The sequence below is a fragment of the Zonotrichia leucophrys genome, chromosome 3 (assembly GCF_028769735.1).
Source record: "Zonotrichia leucophrys gambelii isolate GWCS_2022_RI chromosome 3, RI_Zleu_2.0, whole genome shotgun sequence".
Classification (NCBI taxonomy): Eukaryota; Metazoa; Chordata; class Aves; order Passeriformes; family Passerellidae; genus Zonotrichia; species Zonotrichia leucophrys.
Window position 1 is genome coordinate 21213706 of NC_088172.1, and position 20495 is coordinate 21234200.

General features: G+C 36.1%; 1 protein-coding gene across 2 annotated transcripts in view; it reads left to right on the forward strand.

Moving 5' to 3' along the window:
• Nucleotides 1-20495, forward strand: part of CSMD1 (CUB and Sushi multiple domains 1) — a 1074724-nt gene that overhangs the window by 833097 nt on the left and 221132 nt on the right. For both annotated transcript variants that reach the window (XM_064707609.1, XM_064707608.1), the window contains exons 19-21: nt 2853-2969; nt 4144-4359; nt 7500-7688. In XM_064707609.1, the coding sequence (XP_064563679.1) occupies nt 2853-2969; nt 4144-4359; nt 7500-7688 (522 nt within the window). The remainder of the gene's footprint in view (nt 1-2852; nt 2970-4143; nt 4360-7499; nt 7689-20495) is intronic.

Here is a 20495-nt window from a genome sequence, read left to right on the forward strand (position 1 = left end):
CAGTCACCTGTTCCTGCTGTGTCTCCTTCTAATCTCCCACTCACCCCCAACTTCCTCACCTGTGTGACATATGAAAAGCAGAAAAAGTCTTGGCTCTGTGCAAACCCTGCTCAGAAATAACAAAAGCATCATTATATTATTAACCCTATGCTCAGCACAAATCCAAAACACAGCCCCATACTGAGAAGAAAAATAGCTATACATCAGCACAACTGTGTTCCCAAATATTTCTGTGTTCTTTTTTGTAATTGGATTTTTTGGCTAAGTTCTGCTTCTGTCAACCACTGAATCAACCTAAATTCTTAATGGAATCCTTGTATAGTTGCTACAAAATCCCTCTTACAGAAACCACTGAACAATGGCAAAGAAAGGCTCTTGCTTTAGTGAATTACTTACATTAATGTATTTCTAACTTGCTTTTCAGGTCCAAGGTTTTCACTGATTACAGTGGAATGTCAGAGGACAAACTTAGATTCAGCAAAGTATTTCAGTTTCTCACTCTGTTTTAAACTTTTTTGTTAAATCTGAGCATTAGTCTTCTTCTAACTCACTACAGCCTTCTGGCCCCATTCTCAAAGTATATAAACCACCAAAGACTGTTATAGAAGTTAGGTAATGTAGCATTCAGACTCACTCACCTTGTAATCACCACAACCCATTCCTCCTTTACAAGTACAGACACAAAGCATTTTAAAATTTTTTCATTGTTTTTATGGATTTCTTTCCTTGTTTTTTTTTGCTGTGATGGATTGACAAATGCAAAGAAATCTTAAGCTTGAATAGTATTCTCTTCTTTTTCTACTTACTTTTAATAAAATGTGTAGATGTATTTTTGAGTTAAAATATCAATATTTAACTCTTTTGTTTGCATATGAATGTTGATCTTTAGGAAGATCTACTTAATTTTCACTCATTGAAAGAGATTTTTTTCCCCCAGGGCCTTCACCCACTTTCATGTGAGTGTATGTCAAGAAAATATCAAGCCTTTCTGGAGTATGTTCGCTAAGCAAGCAACACATAAGGAAGGGCTCAACATACATTCAGTATATTCTTCTCCTCACAGATTAAACTCCATTATATTAACTAGTCTAACACGGCACAGACCTCACACTCTATGAAGTAATCATTCTGTTAGTCTATCTGCCTTCTGAGCCTCAACAAGTTGTAACCCAGATTTTTTGATTGTAACAGATTTAACTGAGGTGGAAATGAGCATTTTGCACTCATCTCTTGAGGACTGATGTTCTCAAAATTTTTACTTCAGAAATTAATTTAGCAGAATAATGCCTAAGGGAAAATCATGTTGCTTTGTTTCATGCCAACAAAGAAGAAAAAAACCTGCATACAAATACAAGGTGGTTAAAGTTCCCCCTAAGTAATGTGTCAATCTCAAAATATGCTAATGACAAGGTGGAACATGAAAATAATTTTTGAGTGACAGGTAAATTAAAGCACATCAATTCCATATTTTAAATTTTGTTTAAAATAAGGAAATGATTTTTTAAATATCTTGTATATCCTTTAAGTAATGTTGCACAGTCAAATATTTTTCTTCCTTCTGTGGTGTTTACAGACTAAGATAAGGATTTTTGAATTAATGTATTATTTTTCATTTATGGCACTGTAAACCTGATATCCGTAACACTGTTCTTTATTATTAAGCATTGTTGTCAACCATATATTTACTGTGGGTTTAGTCAAATGTGTTTTAATTCATACTTAAATATGAATTTAGTATGCAGAAATAACTATATTCAGGTAAAACCAGGCTGGAAGCATTTCCTTTCCTTTTACTTACTTATAAATATATAAAAGTTACATAAATTTAAAAAACATTAAAAACTTTAACAAAAACCTTAGTCTAATAAGAAATGAAAAAAAAGGAACTTAAGCTATAAACCAAGTATATGTATATATATACACACATCTACATAAAGGTACTGCAAGTTTATTGAATATTTTTTCATTTATATTTTCCATCCAGTTAAAGGCAAAGTGTATCACTCTATGTGAGGAAGAAGACTAAAAGCATCTTAATGTTTTATTGCATTATTGTTTAAATATTTAGTATATTAAAATTTTAAAAAACAACAGCATAAAAACTGGACAGCAAGAGATGAGTGAAAAGCACAGTCATGCTGTATTTATAAGATCTGTGAGCAATTCAGAATGCAAATCTTAAACAATAATTAATTTGCTATGCAAATTTGAACAGCCTAGTTTAGCAAATTCTAGTATGCATAAAATGTTTTCTAGCATAGTTCTCATGTCTTCCAAAATATTCAGTTCCAAATAAATTACTTATGATGGGACAATCTAAATTTTTGAAAAAGAGGAAGTTACAATTCTTTTTTCCCCTGAGTGTTGCAGTAATCATCAAACTTTTACTTACTTGAAAAAATGTGCTTTTTACTGAAGTATTTTTGTTTGCTAAAAATGCAGTTGAATGTATGCCTTTCAAAATATTTAGTGAAAGAAATATAGCAGCAAGATATTTTTTGTATTATTTCACAAAAATATTTTCTTATTTCTTATATACTACTGCAATAGGAATTGATACTTGCAATAATTTTTTTGTGTGTGTTCTGCTAACTAACAAGAGAGACTGTCAGCAAAAAATAAACTCCTTTTCAAGGACTAATTTAGAAGAAAACAAATTGTTGTCAAAATGAATGTTGCAGCTTTGGATTAATTGACTTCTTATTTTAATCCTTTACTCTATTTTTAATTTTAAGTGTAGGTAAAAAATGAACTCTCTCTTTCTCCCTCTCTCTTTTTCACTCTTTCAAACTCTTTTACAAGAAAGGGTTTTTGTATGATTGTCTTTTTTTTTTTTTTTTTCTCTTCTTAAGCTTTATGTGGTGGATATATTCATGGGAAGAGTGGAACTGTTCTTTCTCCAGGTTTCCCTGATTTTTACCCAAACTCTTTAAACTGCACTTGGACTATAGAAGTGTCCCATGGCAAGGGTAAGTAAGATGATTTCCAGTTTGTGTTTATTTTTCTAAGGAAGAATTAATTTTAAAGTTGCCAGAGACAGTGTGTTTTAGTCTCAGAAAAATGGGAAAGAATGAAATAGATAAAAAATGGGAAAAAATAGCTACTGGTTAAATAGTTCTAAATTTCTTTCAGTCAAAGATGTCAGGATCTTATTGATGGCTCTTTCCTATTATTGAGCATAAAGGAACAGATTGGATCTGTGTATTGTTAACCTAAGATTTCAGACTTAAACCATTAGAGCAAAAACATACATATCTTTATGTTACATATACAGTAGAGTAATATCTGAGTAAAAAATTTACTGAGAAGTATAGGGAAAGTTTCTACTTTTTAAAATCTTCTTAAAGAGTTATTTGTGTTTTTTTTTTTTTTTTTGTTTAGAACTCATAAAACATTTTAAATGAAAAATATATGAGTAAATGTGCTAAGAAGAATGTTTTTCCCCGCAGTAAATTTTTAAATTTATCATATGTATTGTTTTTGAAAATTTATTATATTTGAATACTGAACTGTAAATCAAAATTTAATTCATTATTGAATTGGAAGTTGGCAAATGAAAAAAAAAAAACAAAAAACAGTCATTATGTCAGGTAAATGATCAGTTCCAGAAAATAGGAATCTGTATCTATGTATGACTGCACATAAAACTTCTGTATGCTTTGTACTTGTATTTGGAAACTTCCCTGAAGCTTAGAATTAAAAGCCAGAATTGTGTTGGAGGAAATGCGAAAATAAAACACAAATAGAAAATTTCAGCCAAGTAATAATGTACATCTCTTAGGTAATAATGAAATCAAGATATTATAAGTAAAAGAGAATCACACAAACATGAATAGCACCTAAATAATGCAAATTTGAATTTTCAGAGTGCTGTAAAAAAGTAGCACTGAATGCCATCAATTCTCTTATAGGAACTCTTGGTTTAAGGTGAGCTAAACAAGCATCCTCATTGCACATATTATTCAGCTGAGCTCATGTGCTTTCTGCAAACTTTATTTTCAGAATTTCCGGTTTTGATTCTGACTTTTTCTCGAAATGTTTCTATGTAACATAAAAATTGCTTTCTGTGTCACCTACATATGAAGGAACAGAAAAACTTGTTATTAAATGCTTTTCTTTCCTCCCTTTTTAATTCTTTTAAAGGTGTACAGCTGGTTTTTCATACTTTTCACCTTGAGAGCTCTCATGACTATTTGCTCATCACAGAAGATGGGAGCTTCACAGAACCAGTAGCCAGATTAACTGGCTCAGTCTTACCCCCTACAATTAAAGCCGGCCTCTTTGGAAATTTTACTGCACAGCTTCGGTTTATATCTGATTTTTCAATTTCTTATGAAGGTTTCAACATAACATTTTCAGGTAATGAATTCCATTCTGCTAAATATCCTGAAACTGTTCCAGATGATATTTCACTTGCAGATAACAGAAATATTATGAAACACTATAAAGTAAAAAACCAACAACAACAAAAAACAAAAAACAAAAAAACCAAAAAAAAACCAAAAAACAAAAAAAACCTTGTTATCTGAATTGTATAGTCTGTCATAAAAAAAAACTGTTTAAGGTTTAAAAAGGTGGGAAAAGGAATCAAGAAGAATGTTGGTGATTTGACTGTTATACGTTTGCCCTGTTCTCACACAAGCATTAAAATTGTTCAAAAAGAAATTTGGGAGAAAATTAAGGGGAAAAAATTACAAAGATAGAAGGTACTGGTTCAGAAAAAATGAACTAACTTTTTCTGAAGTATAGAAACTTTAAAAAGCAGTGGTATGCTGACTCAGTTCACAAAGGACTCTAAATTGAAGACTGATTTTGAAATGGAAAATGTGTATATATAGATAAAACACTTATTAGCTATTGATGTTTTCTACAAGTTATCTCTTTAAGATAAGGGAAACATTTGTTACTGCTTCTTATTTACAGTCTTCTAAAACTAGATGACATCTAATATATGTTTCTCAGTAATTTTCTTTGCCTATCTCCATTACTAGGAAGTAGAATTACAGATGTAGCAGGGCATCTCACCTCCCAACAAGAGCTCATCTATTGTTTATTAGCTGGTCAGATAAACAGGATGAGCTGTCTTGTAGTGAGTTATTTTGGCACCATAGCCAAAACGGCCAGTGCTCTGGCATCTCCCAGCTGCCTCACTTTTGAAGTGAGATCTGGAAGGTAAGCTGGATTTCTTACTGACAGACACCTCACTGGCAAACTAGAAAAGCCACACCAAACTTTGACAAAGCAGAAGTCCTCGATACGTGATCCTGAAAATGTGTGGAGTTCCTCCCATGAGTAGGGATGCTAATTTTACAGTTATTCCCCAGGGGTTAAGTGAAGAAATCTGTGTTCATTGTTGTCAATTTTGGGGTAAATTACAATACTGTTGCTAGCTTTAATTATAGCTACTTTGAAATAGTGCTCTGTTTTATGCTAGGCTGTAATCCACTAGTAGTTCTGTAGTTTCACATTGCATAGTAATTCTAATTAGGATCTTTGGTGTATTATCTCTGTCTGTTTAATAAATAATTATTCTTATAAATAGACCTGATTTGCCATCATTCAAACTTGTGGACCAGAGTGAGTTCTTAAATTTAAGATGCTGCCAAGTTCTGATGCTAAGGCAGGGTTTTTCTGAAGCTTCCCCTTGTCCCATGACACATATGAATGAATCAAGTGCTGGTTGAAATGCACATGCACATGTATATTTTATGGAAAGAGTACATAAGCAACTCTCATCCAACTCTCCTACATCATTTTTCAGGAACTGAAAGCCAATAAGTTTTGTTGAGAATTGGCAATGTTTACAGATGGCCATGATATTTATGAGTAATGTATCTCATTTAGCTTGCTTATTTAAAAAAGGAAAATCTACCTCACTGATTAGAGCAATAGTGTTGGATTTACTCCTATTAAATGCTAAAATAAATTCATTCCAGAGACTTTGAACTCACCAAAGCAGAGGTCAGCAGTTTTACTAGTTTGAAATGTAAATATAAATATTAATTATTTCACTGATTTTTTAAATCTAAATAAAAAGAATAGAGCACTAGCCAAGTTGTAGAAAAATGCACAAAATATTATGGATGCAAGGAGAAAAACTGTGCAGTAACAAAAGATATGGATCACGGAACTTTTGGAACATGACTGGAGGTTTATGTCCTATCTACTACTGCTACCACATACAGAGACAGCATATGCCATCATTTATATTAAATACACATTTTGAGAAATATTAGGAGGTACATTACCTTTATGAAACAAATAGCTGATTCTGTTTTGGTACTTTCACACAACCAGAATATATTTCTTCTTAGTAAGAAGTGTTTTGTGAGAACACCTGTTTTGAATGTCATCAAACATTGAAATTTGTCATGAAAACTGCCCTGTTTCTAAAGGTACACTACAGGGTATTTCCATGTCTAGCTTAGCTCCCACATTACTGAGCAGAGGTAGTAAATCATGTGTTTTCTAAACTTACAACATTTGCCAGCAGAAACTGATGTAGTTTATAGATTGCCTCAAATATCCAGAACTTTCCTACAAGACAGTTACTAAAGGGAAGAATTTATTTATTCCTTTTATTTGATTTACCAGCTGTTTAAAGATTCACTCACAAACTTTGGTTTAGTTTCTTCCCTGACTAAATGGAGTCTCTTATTCTAAATAAGATTTCACCCTACTTTCCACTGACCTCCAAGTTCTAGAAAACATTTTTTCTTATCTGTTGCCAGAAGGGATCTCTTAGGTCTTTTGGATCATATTCTGAAGAATATAAAATCAAACCTTTTCAATTAGATGCTAAGTTGTTCTCTTTCAACATCTTTTTTTAAAGTAGTTGGTAATAGATATCTAAGGAAAAAAATATGGAAAAACAGGATAAAAAAAAGTGATACTTCCACAGCATATTCTTTGGAGATGGGGAAATGGGTGGCTCATATATTTTCTGAGTTTGATTTGCTTCCTATGTAACAGCCCTGATTTTTTCCCCATTAGTCTATTCTGACTCCTCCTGCTGAATTATTCTTGATGTGCAGTTATAAAAGCACACTTTTGGAAAATGTATTCATATGCCTTTCATTCATCTAACCTTTTGTTTGTTTTTTAATTAGATTTTCTTCATCACATAATGATTTCTTTCAACTGTAAGGCTCACTTGTAAAGCTGTTTGGAAGTTCAGATTAAAAGAAACTAGAATTATACACAAAGGAAGTAATTAAACAAAATTATAGTAAACCACTTACAGTACAAGCTGATTACAGCTCTTGAAATTAAAAAAATAGATGTAGTATGGATAGAACACATTAAATACATAATTACTGTATATATAGGCATAATAGACTTATAGAAAGTGTATTGGGTTTTAGTAGAGAACACAGCTCTAAAATACATGTTTTCCAGCTGTTCCATGCTCACACAATGCAAGCAATTTACTAAGTTTGCTTTTTTTCCATGTGGACAACTTGTCCAGATAATAACATATTATGTTTTATTGTCTGCAGAATATGATCTGGAGCCATGTGATGATCCTGGTGTTCCTGCCTTCAGTAGGCGAATCGGTTTTCATTTTGGTGTTGGAGATTCCTTGATCTTTTCCTGTTTCCCTGGGTATCGCCTGGAAGGTGCTAACAAGCTCACGTGCCTGGGAGGGGGTCGGCGTGTGTGGAGTGCACCTCTGCCAAGGTGTGTGGGTAGGTGGTCACATGCTTTCATTTCATTCATCAAATCCTTAATAGCACATGGCATGTGTCAGAATACTGGGCAGGGAACAAAGTGCTTGGGTTGAAACAGTTGATCCCCAAGCTGTAAAAACTGGAAAGTCAAGATAGAAGTAATGCATGTCTCTTTTATATAGAGAACAAAAAATACAGAGGGATAATTAGAATTATGCCAGCAAATAAGATCAAAATGTCATGTGGGATAAAATGTAAAAGTAATTATTAAACTTTATGTTTGGCACAGTTAAGTTATAAATTTCATACTTTGTCTTTTGGGGTAGATAAATGATGTTTAGAACTTTTAGGTGAAAATACCCTGCTTTAGAGCCCTGCTGCTGGTTTTAAGGGTCTTTTTTTTCCTACTGTGTTGTTATTCTTGTAATTCTAAGCTTTTGGGATTTTTACAGTTTATAAACTGCATCGCAATGTTTTTAAAGGTTGTTTATTAAAATTAGTGTGCGGTTCTTAAACATCAGTAACTGAATTCAAATTGAGTGAACAGTTCTTTTCTTGGAAAAGCTCTGGGACTGTATATTATGAAATTTGTGCAGTTGCTGTATTTCTGAGATGGTTTTTCTCCACCATGTCAAGTGAATCTCATCAGCTGCTATTGACATAATGGTTCTGAAAAGTCAAATACTTCCAGACAGCTCTAAATGGATTTCCCTAAGAAAGTTCTTGTTTTTAAATAAGATTTTATTTAATGAAGGGAGAAATTCAGCTATAGCTTCTTTCTTTTGTTTATTATAAAAGATGGATCTTTATATCTGAAAAAGTCACCTACATTGTGCATGTAAGATACATAGGAAAAAAAAAGTATCTCAAATTTTGTTTTAAAATGGAGTTATTTATTCCATGATAAAATGATGTTGCAGATGAGACAGAAACCAAAATAATATGGAGTTTGCAATTTATTTGGAAATTCTAGATTTAAATCCTAGTCTATTTTCAGCCCAGGGATATGGTGCTTGGTTTGGGGGTTGTTTGGGGTTTCTTTATTTCTAAGGGGTTTCTCTGTGTTCCACTCAAACATGCTTAGTTTATTTTAGATATCATAACGTTTTAGTCATTGGCAGAAATATTGTTATCTTGTGCTGAAGAAAAGAGACATTCTACATGATGCATGTTTTTGTAAATTTTGTTAACTTTTAAAAAGCCTTTCCTACAGTATCTATAGTAATAAGAGATTTATACCCGATATCTTGAAAATGCTCACTTGGCTATCCTCATAAAGCAAATGACACATTGAAAAGTTACAATGATTATCAAAGTATCAATAATTAGCTTAATGAAGTATCAGCCATTGAATTAGCTGCGAATTTATAGGACTAATGCAACCATTTACTGTGCCAGACACAGATATGTATGTTCTGCCTGTAGGTTCTCCCAAGCATAATTTAGTGATACACATCTATCTTATGTATACGTGATATGTCTGCCATTCATTGACAAAGAATTTATTTACAGAGAGCCCAACATTACCTTTTTGTTCTTTAGTTTTTAGCAAATTTGTCAACTGGCCTTGAGACACTTACATCATTCGATCCATGTATGAGATCCCACCTTCTAACTGATTAGTAAAACCTTTTATAAAATATGCAAAGACAAGTGGCACTTCTCCAAAATAAGATTATATAAATAACTCTTTTAACTCAACTTATGTCTTAATTTGATCTCTTGTAGTGTAGCAAGGCAAAGATATATACAATTGTCATGGTTTGAGCCTGGCACAGAGCCAGTGCCCCCCATGAAAATGCCTCACCCTGGTGTCTGCTGTGAGATGTGACCAGGAATAAGCAAAACAGGCTCCAGCTTAAACATAAAGAACACTTTATTACCTAAACTACAGGAAAATAGGGAAAAACTATAAGGAAAAGAAAAAAAAATTGAAAACCTTACAAAAAAAAACCACTTTCCTCCTCCCCACTACTTGAATTTCTCAATCCGATACACTCTCCCAAATCACCAACTGCCCAGCCTGGCACCACACTTTAGTATACTCAAACTTCAGTTCATGAAGAGGAGAGGAGTCCTTCTTGTTCCATAGGCTTCCCCTGGAAACACGCTGAAACCTCTGTGCTTCCAATGTCACTCGGCACCACCCGGAAAGTCCTTTTGCCGCTTGTGACATCTTCCTTCCATGCCCAGTGCTCTCACCACCATGCATGGACCAGAGCTGCTTTTAGGGTTGTCTTTTAAGGATGCCTTGTCTCACTCCAAAAAGGCACAGTCTCTGCTTTGGGACATCTGTCCCCCCCATATTTTTCCAACCCCCTGGGGCCGAGGGGTCCCCACGATGAACCCTCCTGGTTCTGAGGCACTGCCTCCCCCTAAGTGCAGTCTCTGTGTCACAGGAACAAACTGAGTCCATGGCCACAAGAAAAGTCCAGCCAAAAGGCCACTCCAAGCATCTCTCTCTTCACTCAGCCAGTCTTCTCTACGTCCTTCGGGCCAGGTCCTTGTTTCATCTTATCTCTTATCTCCCTTCTTAGTCAGCTCCGAGGAGGATCAGCATTCTTGCAAGGCCCCAGTCATGAAAGAAAGGGGTTAAAAATTTCAGTCTCTGCCTGTCTCAGAACGACGATACTCCCACACGCGCTGCTGCTGCGGCCGGCCGGGCTGCACCCTTCTCCCCCCTTTCTCCTCCTGGGCCGGCTGCTATCACATTCTGTCTCGCCGACTCTCCCTCCTGGGGGGGGGAAATGTCTGCCCGATGTCTCTTGGGGCTGCTCCTCCACCCTTCCATCCTTGAGGGCCTTCTCACCCCCATCTCTGTCCAGGCCCCGGGCCTACCGCATGGCTGCCCCTCCCCCGCCCAGCAGCAGCGGCTGGACAGGGGAGGGAGATCTGACCTCTTCTCCTCGATGTCCCAAGAGAGCCTCCCAGGGCCAGAGCTCTGCTTTTTAACCCCTGTGTATTCTCGGAGGTGTGTCCAAACCCCACTGGCTACACCAGGTGCCAGTCTCAAACTCAGAACATCCATTGGTTTGACCACAGCCTCCCAGAATTCCCACTTCTTCCTGGTCAAACCACCACAACAATGCAACTAAGAAATTGCAAGGAAAGAAACTTTGCTAGGCAGCTGAGTGAAACAGGGGAAAGGCATACTCAGTGTCCTTCATAGCTGCTTTAAGAAATTATTTTTTTCTTAACACTAAGAGGGTTTACAGAAGTCCCTTTTCTTGTTGCCATGGCACCTAAGACATTAGGGGTGAAGATATCCTCTTACTCTTAAAAGGAGCTCACACAAAGGCTTCATTCTCAGAAGAGTGAAAAGCAATGAGTGTTCATGAAATCTGCTGTATTTGGAATTAAATCTAGTCTCAATTCAGTACATTACTGGGTTCAGTAGTCTCTTGATTATTACTTCCTAATTGTCATTTCTACAGTGACCAAACTCTCATACAGAATATATATGCATCAACAAGAATTTTCAAGTCCTTCTATGACATATGGTAATACAGTCTTTCATCATACTTTTAATCAGATTCAGGATGAAAGCCTTTCAAATTTAATTGTACTTAATTTATAAACTAAACATTCACATGAGCACATGCTGATTTGTATCACAAAAGTTGTATTCAGTTTCATCTGCTGTTGAAAAAACCAATAAACCAACAGGGTTTCCAAAAGTCTTGCCCGTCTCCATCCACGTAAATAATTTAAAATCCTTCCTCTGGAGTTATCTAACAACAAGCATGTTGTGCACTTTTCCTGATCAGAGAACTATTTGTGCCTTTCTACCCTTTCATCTTCTTTAAAGAGTTATTTTCCAGGCAAAGGAAAAGCAGAGCTTGGGAGGTGTTGTTAGCCTAACATCATGAGGCTGCCATTGCTAATTTGAGTCCTTTATGAACGACATTATCATAACTTTCAGTATCCTTCTCTCCATGCTATGCAGGTAGATGATCTTCCCCTGGATTTCTTTATCTGATTTCCTGGAAATTGGTTGGCTCTCAGAATAAAGCAGCATACCCTCTTCTGCCATAAGAACCCTCCTTCTCACAACAAAAGACACCACCAAGTCCACCTGCAAAATCAGATTCATATTCATAAACAGGTGGACTTGTAAATCTTATTTCCTTGTGTCAATCATTTGCTCTTTTATCTTCTCAATTAGAATGATTTTGTGTAGCTCAACTATGCCCTTCAAGTTGTTTTGCATACTATTCCACCTGACCACAAGAGTTTTGAAGAGACTAGCTAGGGTTTCCCTTTGAGTCATCACCTCATTTCTAAATGTGTCCTCCAGATGGATCTGTCCCTTGACTAGAAAGCAGTTTGTGCCTACAGCCACATACTTGCTACTTTTTGGGAAAAAAACCTTTATGGTTGAAAAGTGTGCAGAAGATCCAGGCCCTTAAGGCTGACTCCCTTTACACTGTTTAAAGAGCACATATAATTACCCCAGGTGGTGTCAAATTTTCCCCATCTCAGAAGATTAAAGTTTTTCTTTTTTTTTTTTTTTTTCTTTAAAGGGGTGCTTTTCCTATAGAAGCAAATCCCCTTCCTCTGTAGTGAATTTTCAGTTTACATTGACATGATATTGCTTTTCAAGAACATCCTGTTCCCCCACCTCTATATACCAAGTGTGGGAACACTGGAACTGCCAATCTCCTCATGGGGAGTTTCTCATTCTTGAATTGTTTATAGGAAGGTAGTGGGGTCATCCATAAAAAAAATCTTATTTCCTCTCAGAGCTTCCTCAAAACACTCAAATAACAATGGTAGTTTCCCTGACAATTGTCCTAGTAGCTGATAACTGCAGATGACACATTCTACTCTTTCATCTGCTTCCCATCTTTCCAGACATGGTAACTGCATTTGGGAGAACTATCACACGATTTTTACTGAACTGGTGACTCAGTGCAGTGCATACGCTACAGTTAGGCTTTTCTGCAGTTTCCCACAGTATAAAGGACATAGACCGTAATTTGAATGAAAAAGAGTCTGTCTAACTGTATATAGCTGTTATTTGAGAGATGTTGTCTCAATGGATATTCACAGTAATTTTTTTTATCCCTCTCCTCAAAATTCTCCATAACTGAGAGGAATGTGACATTAAGGGGAACTCTGCTACTTTTCTATTTTGCGCAATTCACAAAATTGAGTCATGAGCACATTACTCATAGATAATGTCAAGAGAAAACTATCTTTTTAGCAATACTGACACATGGCTACCTGGAAGATAAGCATGCATAAGATCTTGAAAAGAAATGTCACTAGCCCATATCTTTTGATTTGAGAATATTGATGTAAATATTTGTGTTTTAACTGGTCTGAAATAACTTGTGACCTGTGAGGATGTTAACCTTATCATCTGGTATGCTACTATAATTGGTGCGTGACAATGTGTGATGGTTTAATTTTACAGATCTACTTCTTGATAATTTGCTTATCATTTAAAATTACTGGGTTTATATTATGTGTGTTGGTGAAAAACAAGCTACTGGAGTACAGACAAGTTCTTCCTGATTATCTTTAGTCTAGTTGAGACATGCAACCAGAAAACAGCTTTCGTTCCCTTCATTTGCTTATATTTTATCTAGTGTTATTATTTGTGATTTTGTTGTTATTATTGCTTTAATTATTATTCTAGTGTTTGCCAGAAAATCATTCAAAAACATGTATTTTGTTAGTTATTATGGTTGTGATGGATTGCTGACACTACTTCTACACATATAATTTTTTCCCGTTATGCCATTTGCTTTCCATAATTGCAAATGTTGTATATACCTTTAAAAATATCTTCCTTTTTACTTATCTCATAACTGTGAAGACAAAACTATCTCAGGATGGATATTCTTACCACCTTTTTCCTTCCAGCAATAACTCTTTTTTTCCTCTACCTCTATAATTACACAGTTCTATTATAGTTTCATTTACATTTCACAGCTGACTACTTTTTCCTGAGGACAAACCTCAGCTTTTAGTGAGCAGTCCCCCTAGAGTACAGATCCAAGAATAAAGTTTCAAGGCAGTCACGCACCTCTGCATATCCACAAAGCTGTGTGAATCTCAGAAGCTTGGTGAATAGTGGTGTCCAGAAATGAGGTGGAACAACTCCTTGTTGAAGTCTATTGAAGTCCCTGATTCTGAGGCTAATGTCCACCTGAAGGAGATGATCAAAATCGGATTTCCGATGTTACCATATTGTCATCACTAACCTTTTAAACAGGACCCACCTTCCATATTTCCAGGAAATCTGTTACTAAAGCAGATTTTCTAAATCTCATCTAACAAACCAAGACTATGCTCTTAATCATACTTTTCTTACTTTAGAGTTTTCTTTAAGTCAAACTATTCAGGAGCTTTCTAATACTCTGTCTTGGAGTTTTATTGCTATTAGAAAATTAATTGAAAGATTCATAGGTTAAGCGAGACATTCCTGAAAAATCAAACAAACCAGTGAACCAGAAGATCCTGAAACCAAAATGAACTTCTGGTTCATTAGAGGTCATGGGAAATGGCAAAAAGCTTCTATTTTCAGGGGTAGGAGGGACTTTTCTGTCCTTGAGGAAGGATATAAAGGAATTGTTTCAATTTACACACAATTCTTTTGAGTGGGAAGGGAAGGGAAGGGAAGGGAAGGGAAGGGAAGGGAAGGGAAGGGAAGGGAAGGGAAGGGAAGGGAAGGGAAGGGAAGGGAAGGGAAGGGAAGGGAAGGGAAGGGAAGGGAAGGGAAGGGAAGGGAAGGGAAGGGAAGGGAAGGGAAGAAAAAGACATGCATACATTAATTCTTGGAGAAATAATTGAAGTAGTACCTACTGTGTTTTGACAAGATCTGTAAAATTAAGAGGATGCTTTCCTATTAAAACACATCTAAATCACTTGTCACACAGCTTAAACTAGCACATAGTACACAAAATTTGTTCTGTAAATATCAGCTGCTTACATGGATCCAATTTAGATTCTTCACTTCCCACATCTGCCAACTATGGAAGTCTGCCAAAACACAGCATTCAAAGACAAGGTCATTTAATAATCTTTCTGTAAAGGAAAAAAAATCTATATGCTTACCTGTGTCTTCTCAGACTCTGTGAGGAGTAGGATATGTGCAAAAGCAGAAATGTTTAACAAAACAAGATACCTGTGAGTATGCCCACTTCCAAGAGAGAGGTGGCCGAGAAGGAGGGGCTGAGGCAGAGGAGGGAGTTTAGGCCACTGTGTCAAATGCATGCACCTGATGTACACTGAAATTACCTTCTTAGTACTTTTTGAAAATGTGACTTTATCATTTGCCATAATCCTCTAAAAATGTGAGAATGAGCCTTTTAGTTTTGGTATTCCTTTATATGGTGCACTGTGAAATACTGATGAAATTCTGAAAGAGAGGAGACATTTCATTCTTTCCTTCCCATTTGACAAAGATACCCTGTTGACTGATTATGGAAGGCAAGGTGTAGAAACTGGTGTCAAGATTTCATTACAAAGTATGGAGCTCAGATGTAGGTGCCTTCTCTTTTCAAAGGACTTGAATTTCATCAGGAGGGCATGAGCCACATTTGACTCCTCTTGTGTGGTCATTTCTTTCAAACCTGTCTCTGATCTGCAGAGGGTAAATGTCTTCTCTTAGAAGTCAGCTTAGCTTTCTTCCAGGGAAATCCTTTCAAAAGGCCCAGGTTACACCAGAAAACCTTCCAGCAGGTCTCAGTACCCAGGTCATACTGAGGGGAAAAACATTATCATTAAAATTTCAGAAAAAAAAATGACAGTCATCATTTGACTTGCTCTTGGTAGTTGTACCCTTTAGTGACCTACTGAGAGTCAATGTGCTTCTCATCACAACCCTCTCTGAGGTTGACTTTGTCCCACAGAAAACCCTTCAGTTGGTCTAGGTCACACCAGAAAACCCTAAATATCTTTGAACCCTACTGATCACTCCACCACATCCAAGGGATCCTGTGAGATTTTACAATTATGTAATGTTCTGGTCTGGCCAGTGGGTTTAGGGGAAGGTAGCTTGATTGACTCTGGGCAGTATGTGACAGAAACAACAAGAATTCTCAAGACTAGATTGAAACGACACTGAATTACCAGAATATATATATTTATCTGTCTATCTCTATGTGGGTGTGTGGCAGGTTTATTTTACAGCAGTTTGATTGCAATGGACAGAAGGTATGTGGCCACTGTTGTTATAATCTATAGAAATATATAAAAACATCATTTAAGAAAATATAACAGGAAAATAGAAAAGAGAAAGAAACAGCAGAAACAACAGAAGTAGAGAGAAAAGTTATCACTGCACAAGGATCCATCAATGAGACTACTGCAACTTAGATGTCCATTGCTCAAAGGGATGATTGTGGTCTTCATCCATTGAGGATGGGGAAAGCCCCCACAACATAAAGCTCAGAGGGTCTTTGATAGTTTATTCCATTTATGACATTTTCTAATGTTTCTCAGCATAGTGTAGCCAGTCATGCCTTATCAGAAGGGGTGAATAACTTCAGGCCTATGTGTGAATGTCTAGATAACTCCCCTGGGAATGAAGTTTTTCATCTGAGCCAGTTGCCTTTTCCCTTCTCTGGCTCAAAAGCCAGCTTTTTGCTAGACAAAGTTTGGTTTGTATTGGTCATCATCTGGTGATGGGTCCTCACCCCTTCTGCACGAGGGCTGCTCTTATGCAGATCAGAGGTTTCATCACCATGCATCCAAAATGCCTCCTTCTCTTCCCCTTCCTCCGAGGGGGGTGCAAACCTGGCCTCAGCAAAGCACCCTGCTGCTTTTGCAAATGAATGATTGTTTGAGTTATTAACCCTTAACATTCCAGTCTCTCATAAGAGGGAAGAAACATTTGAATTTGTTCTTCAGCTCTTCTTTATGTGATTATCTTAAACATTATATTATTTGATTTGCAATTCTGTCTGCTTGTCTACACTTTCCCTGCTCACTATCTCTTTAAGAAACTGTGTAATTTTACGTATATATGATATATAATGAAAATATTATTTGTGCACTACACATTAGTGTAGTGTACACTATATTCAGCTCAAATAAGCCTTTAATGTTAAGGATTGAACAGAGCTCAAACACAACATATAAAAGAGTAGTTATAGTATAAAATAGTTATATTATAAAATCTTAGTTTTGAGTGCTGGGTCTTTTTTGTTTGGTTTGATTTTTAACCTGTGTTATTTCCTGTCCCCGATGAGTCATTTCAACTCAAACTGTCCTAATCCCTAAATCAATTCCTAAATCAAGCTGTAAAAAACTTAAAAGGTAAAGCTGAATAGAAAGTGCCCCTATATATTTTCATTTTGAATTTAAGTAGTGTTGCTCCTTTATTAAATTTTATATGGCACTCTATTTTTAATAGTATTTGAGTAAAAACTTCACTGAGGTATTGCTCACTGATATTCACATTAATATCACGTTAATTTATCACATTTAGTTGTTATATTAAATACTACTTGAATAATTGGTGGGGTGCTACAACAAAATGCTGACACCATTTAATAAACTGTTTCTTTTTAATAGTTTAGTTAGTATTCATTGCAAAGTCATCAATTGTAATTAATATACTCTGTCATGCTGTAGCATTGAGTTAATTTCCAGTGAGACTGAAACAAGTGGAAACCCTTTTAGTGTGAATAGCACTGGAAATTTCTGTGAGGCCCCTGAGATCTGACATTCATTGTTTTCTTTAAAGTCTCTGTAGCATAAAATCTGGATTTGAGTTCACCTTTAAGGAGTCAAACTAAGTCTGAAAATTGCTGTTCCTTTTTAGGTAGAGTTTAGGCAGAAGAGCTGCTCATGAACAAGAAACCTTATATAACATCAGTAGCTGAATCTATCTTCAGACAGAAATAAGGATGTTCATGCATTCAGGATCCACTGTATTTCAGAATTCTTTATTTAAATGCTATATTATGTCTATAGGCTGTTTTCTGTTTTATACTATATATTTCATAGTTATTTGATGTTTTTGATAATTTCTGGGTTTTTTCTCTTAAAACACTGCATTTTTTTAAAATACAATCAAAAGGTTGCATTATTTAATCCCTTCTTTCAGTTTTTGACTGCATATTGAGAATTTGCTTGAGTTAGTCTTGGAGTCTTACTGTCTGAATCTTTTAAAAAGTATAAAATAAAATCTTTAAAATATATTTGCCATATAATAATAACAGGTTTGAGTTGTCTCTGAAAGCTGAAACTTTAGTATTCAGGAATTACTACAGATTTCAGTTAAAGTGACTTTTATGAGACATCAATTACCTTTATCTGAGGCCTGGTGTGAAGTAATAGTCACTCAAAGTTAGAAGGAATAAAGATTGCCTCAAGTAACCCTTTTGCCTTCTTTCTACGGTTTAAGGTTATGTCTGCTATGTGTTGTTTCCTGCCAAGACAAATAATCTAGATGTTATGTCTAAAGTTTATTATCAGATGATACTAGAAAGAGTAGACAAAAATATCAAAATAATTTAAATACAAAAAAAATGCCCATACCTTGGTTTGTGCCAATAATCCCCTGAGGCCAATTAACATCATAGGGTTTGTTTTGAGAATGTGAGTAATGCCTTTTTTCAGTGGCATATGGATTGAGAACTAATTAAGCAAACCACAGAAAAGGATTTGCTGCTGTTTAGGCCTTCCTTTCCTGCTTCATTGTTTTGTGCATTTGAATGGTGCAAAAATACAGAATAAGAGGTTTGCTCTCAGCAAAGAATTTCAGTAGGGTTTTCACTGAGGCATTCTAACCTCACCACCATCATACAGGTGTTGCTTAAAGAATTCTAAGAGGTTGACATGACCATGCTTTAGTAATGCAGTCCACAGCTGATGACATTACTTGAAATCCATCTTAGAGAAGCAAAGGGAAGAAAAGAGAAAGAAAAAACAGGGCATGCCACTCCTTAGGTGCCAACTGGTAAGAGTGAGGAAAGAATCCTGGGACAAAAACCTCTCTCCAGTAAAGGTAGTGGTGGCAATAATAATGATAATAGTAATGAGTTAAAACCCCATATCTTCTTGCTTTCTCCCTGGTACAGTTACATTTTTCATGCAGGCCTTCTCAAGATTCTCACTGGTAGCTTATGATACTGTTTACACCAAATAGATCACATGTGTGTGCTGCAGACTAAATAGTATTTAATGTGATATATTTGTGCATATATTTTATTGTATAATATCTATTGTGCATTAAAATAACTAATAACTGCTCATTATCTACAAGGTTCTCTTCAAGCATGAAGTTACAGGATAAACACTACCAGATCTGGAATTATGTGATCTTTGGGTAGAGTTGCAGGCAAAAATTACAAGGCTGAAAAATGAGCAGTGAGATGAGAACAGTGTGATTTAAGAATCAAGGGCAATCACTTTTTAGGAGAAACCCATCATGACATTGTTTGGAAATTCAGTGATGTGAGATCTCAGCACCTCAAGACTGAGGTACCGAGTCACCGAGACCACCCTTGGGGGGCTCGGGAGTCCTAGAATGTTGCCAGAAGTGTCTAGTAGCTAGACTTTGATCCTACACAGGAGACGACACCTGTATGAAGGTAAGAAGATCCCACCGGAGTGAATGGTGAAAAGATTAGTTAATTAGAGAGTGAGACACAGAGTTTAAGATTTCTGTACAGAAGAGTTTAGAGAAGTAAGATAGAAAAATTGAAGCGTGTCCTGTCCTTCTTCTTCTTCTTCTTCTCCTCCATCTTCTGTAGTGATAGTGACACTTTAAAATTAATCATTACTAAAAGTGCACCAGACAATAAAAATAAAAAGTATTGGAGAAAAATAATAAATATTGTACACGTAACTATAAGTATAAAAATAAGTGACTGTCCAGAGAGCAGAACAGTGTACTCATGGCTGGCTGCTGAGCAGAGCTCTGTCAAGCCGAAAGAAAATCTTTTAGATAAACAATTAATAAACATAAAGACCGAAAGAAGAACTGAAGCCTCTTCTCGTCCTTTGATACGCGGGCTGCCCCAAGGCCACTCCGGGCCCTTCCAGGCCCTCCAAACAGCCGAAAACCAGACACAGTAGTTCCAGGTGAGAAAAACAGCACTTGTGAAACCAGAGAGAAGGTAGTGCTGCAGCCACCTGGCGCTGTGCAGATGAAAGGTTATAGGTGCACCCTCAGCGTGGAGGGCAGGCAGCAGAGTTGGAGATGAAAGACTGCTGACAGTTCAGACACTGTGTAGTGAGTTGCTGTGGAATCTCCATGTGCACCTCAGTTTGATGCAGTGTTCCAGTTAAGAGGAAGTTTCAGCTCCTAGCACTGTATCACAGTTTGTAAATGAATCCATGCTTGAGTCCCGTCATGTATTGTGTCTGCCCTGAAGAGGTCATATGCCCAGCTTCAGAGACCCCTCACTGAGTGTGGGGGAACCCTAAGTTTTTGCTATTATGTGAAGGCAGAGCATACGATGCTTTATCTGTGAACCCCTTTGCTCTTTTATTAATGTTGCATAACCATCCTACTGGATAACAGTATTGTCAAACAGAAATACAAAGAACGTCTGAGCTCACCTTCTTCTCATACTTCATGAACTGCTGCACAATTTTGTAAATACAATAAAGGTATTCTGCACTCAGTAGAGTGCTTTGTGTCAGAGAAGCCTTTAAACTGACAACATACGACTTTTATTTGATCTCTGCTTTGGAGATCTGCTTAAAATCCTGTCAAACCTTTTAGCAAGATGTATGGAAGAAAAAATAATAAAGTAAACTTTTCCATTAAACAAAGTTATTGTTACATTTTACATGAACTGAATTTCAAAGCATTTCAAAAATCCCTGAATTTTTTTTTGTTTTATAGTTTGTGTTCAT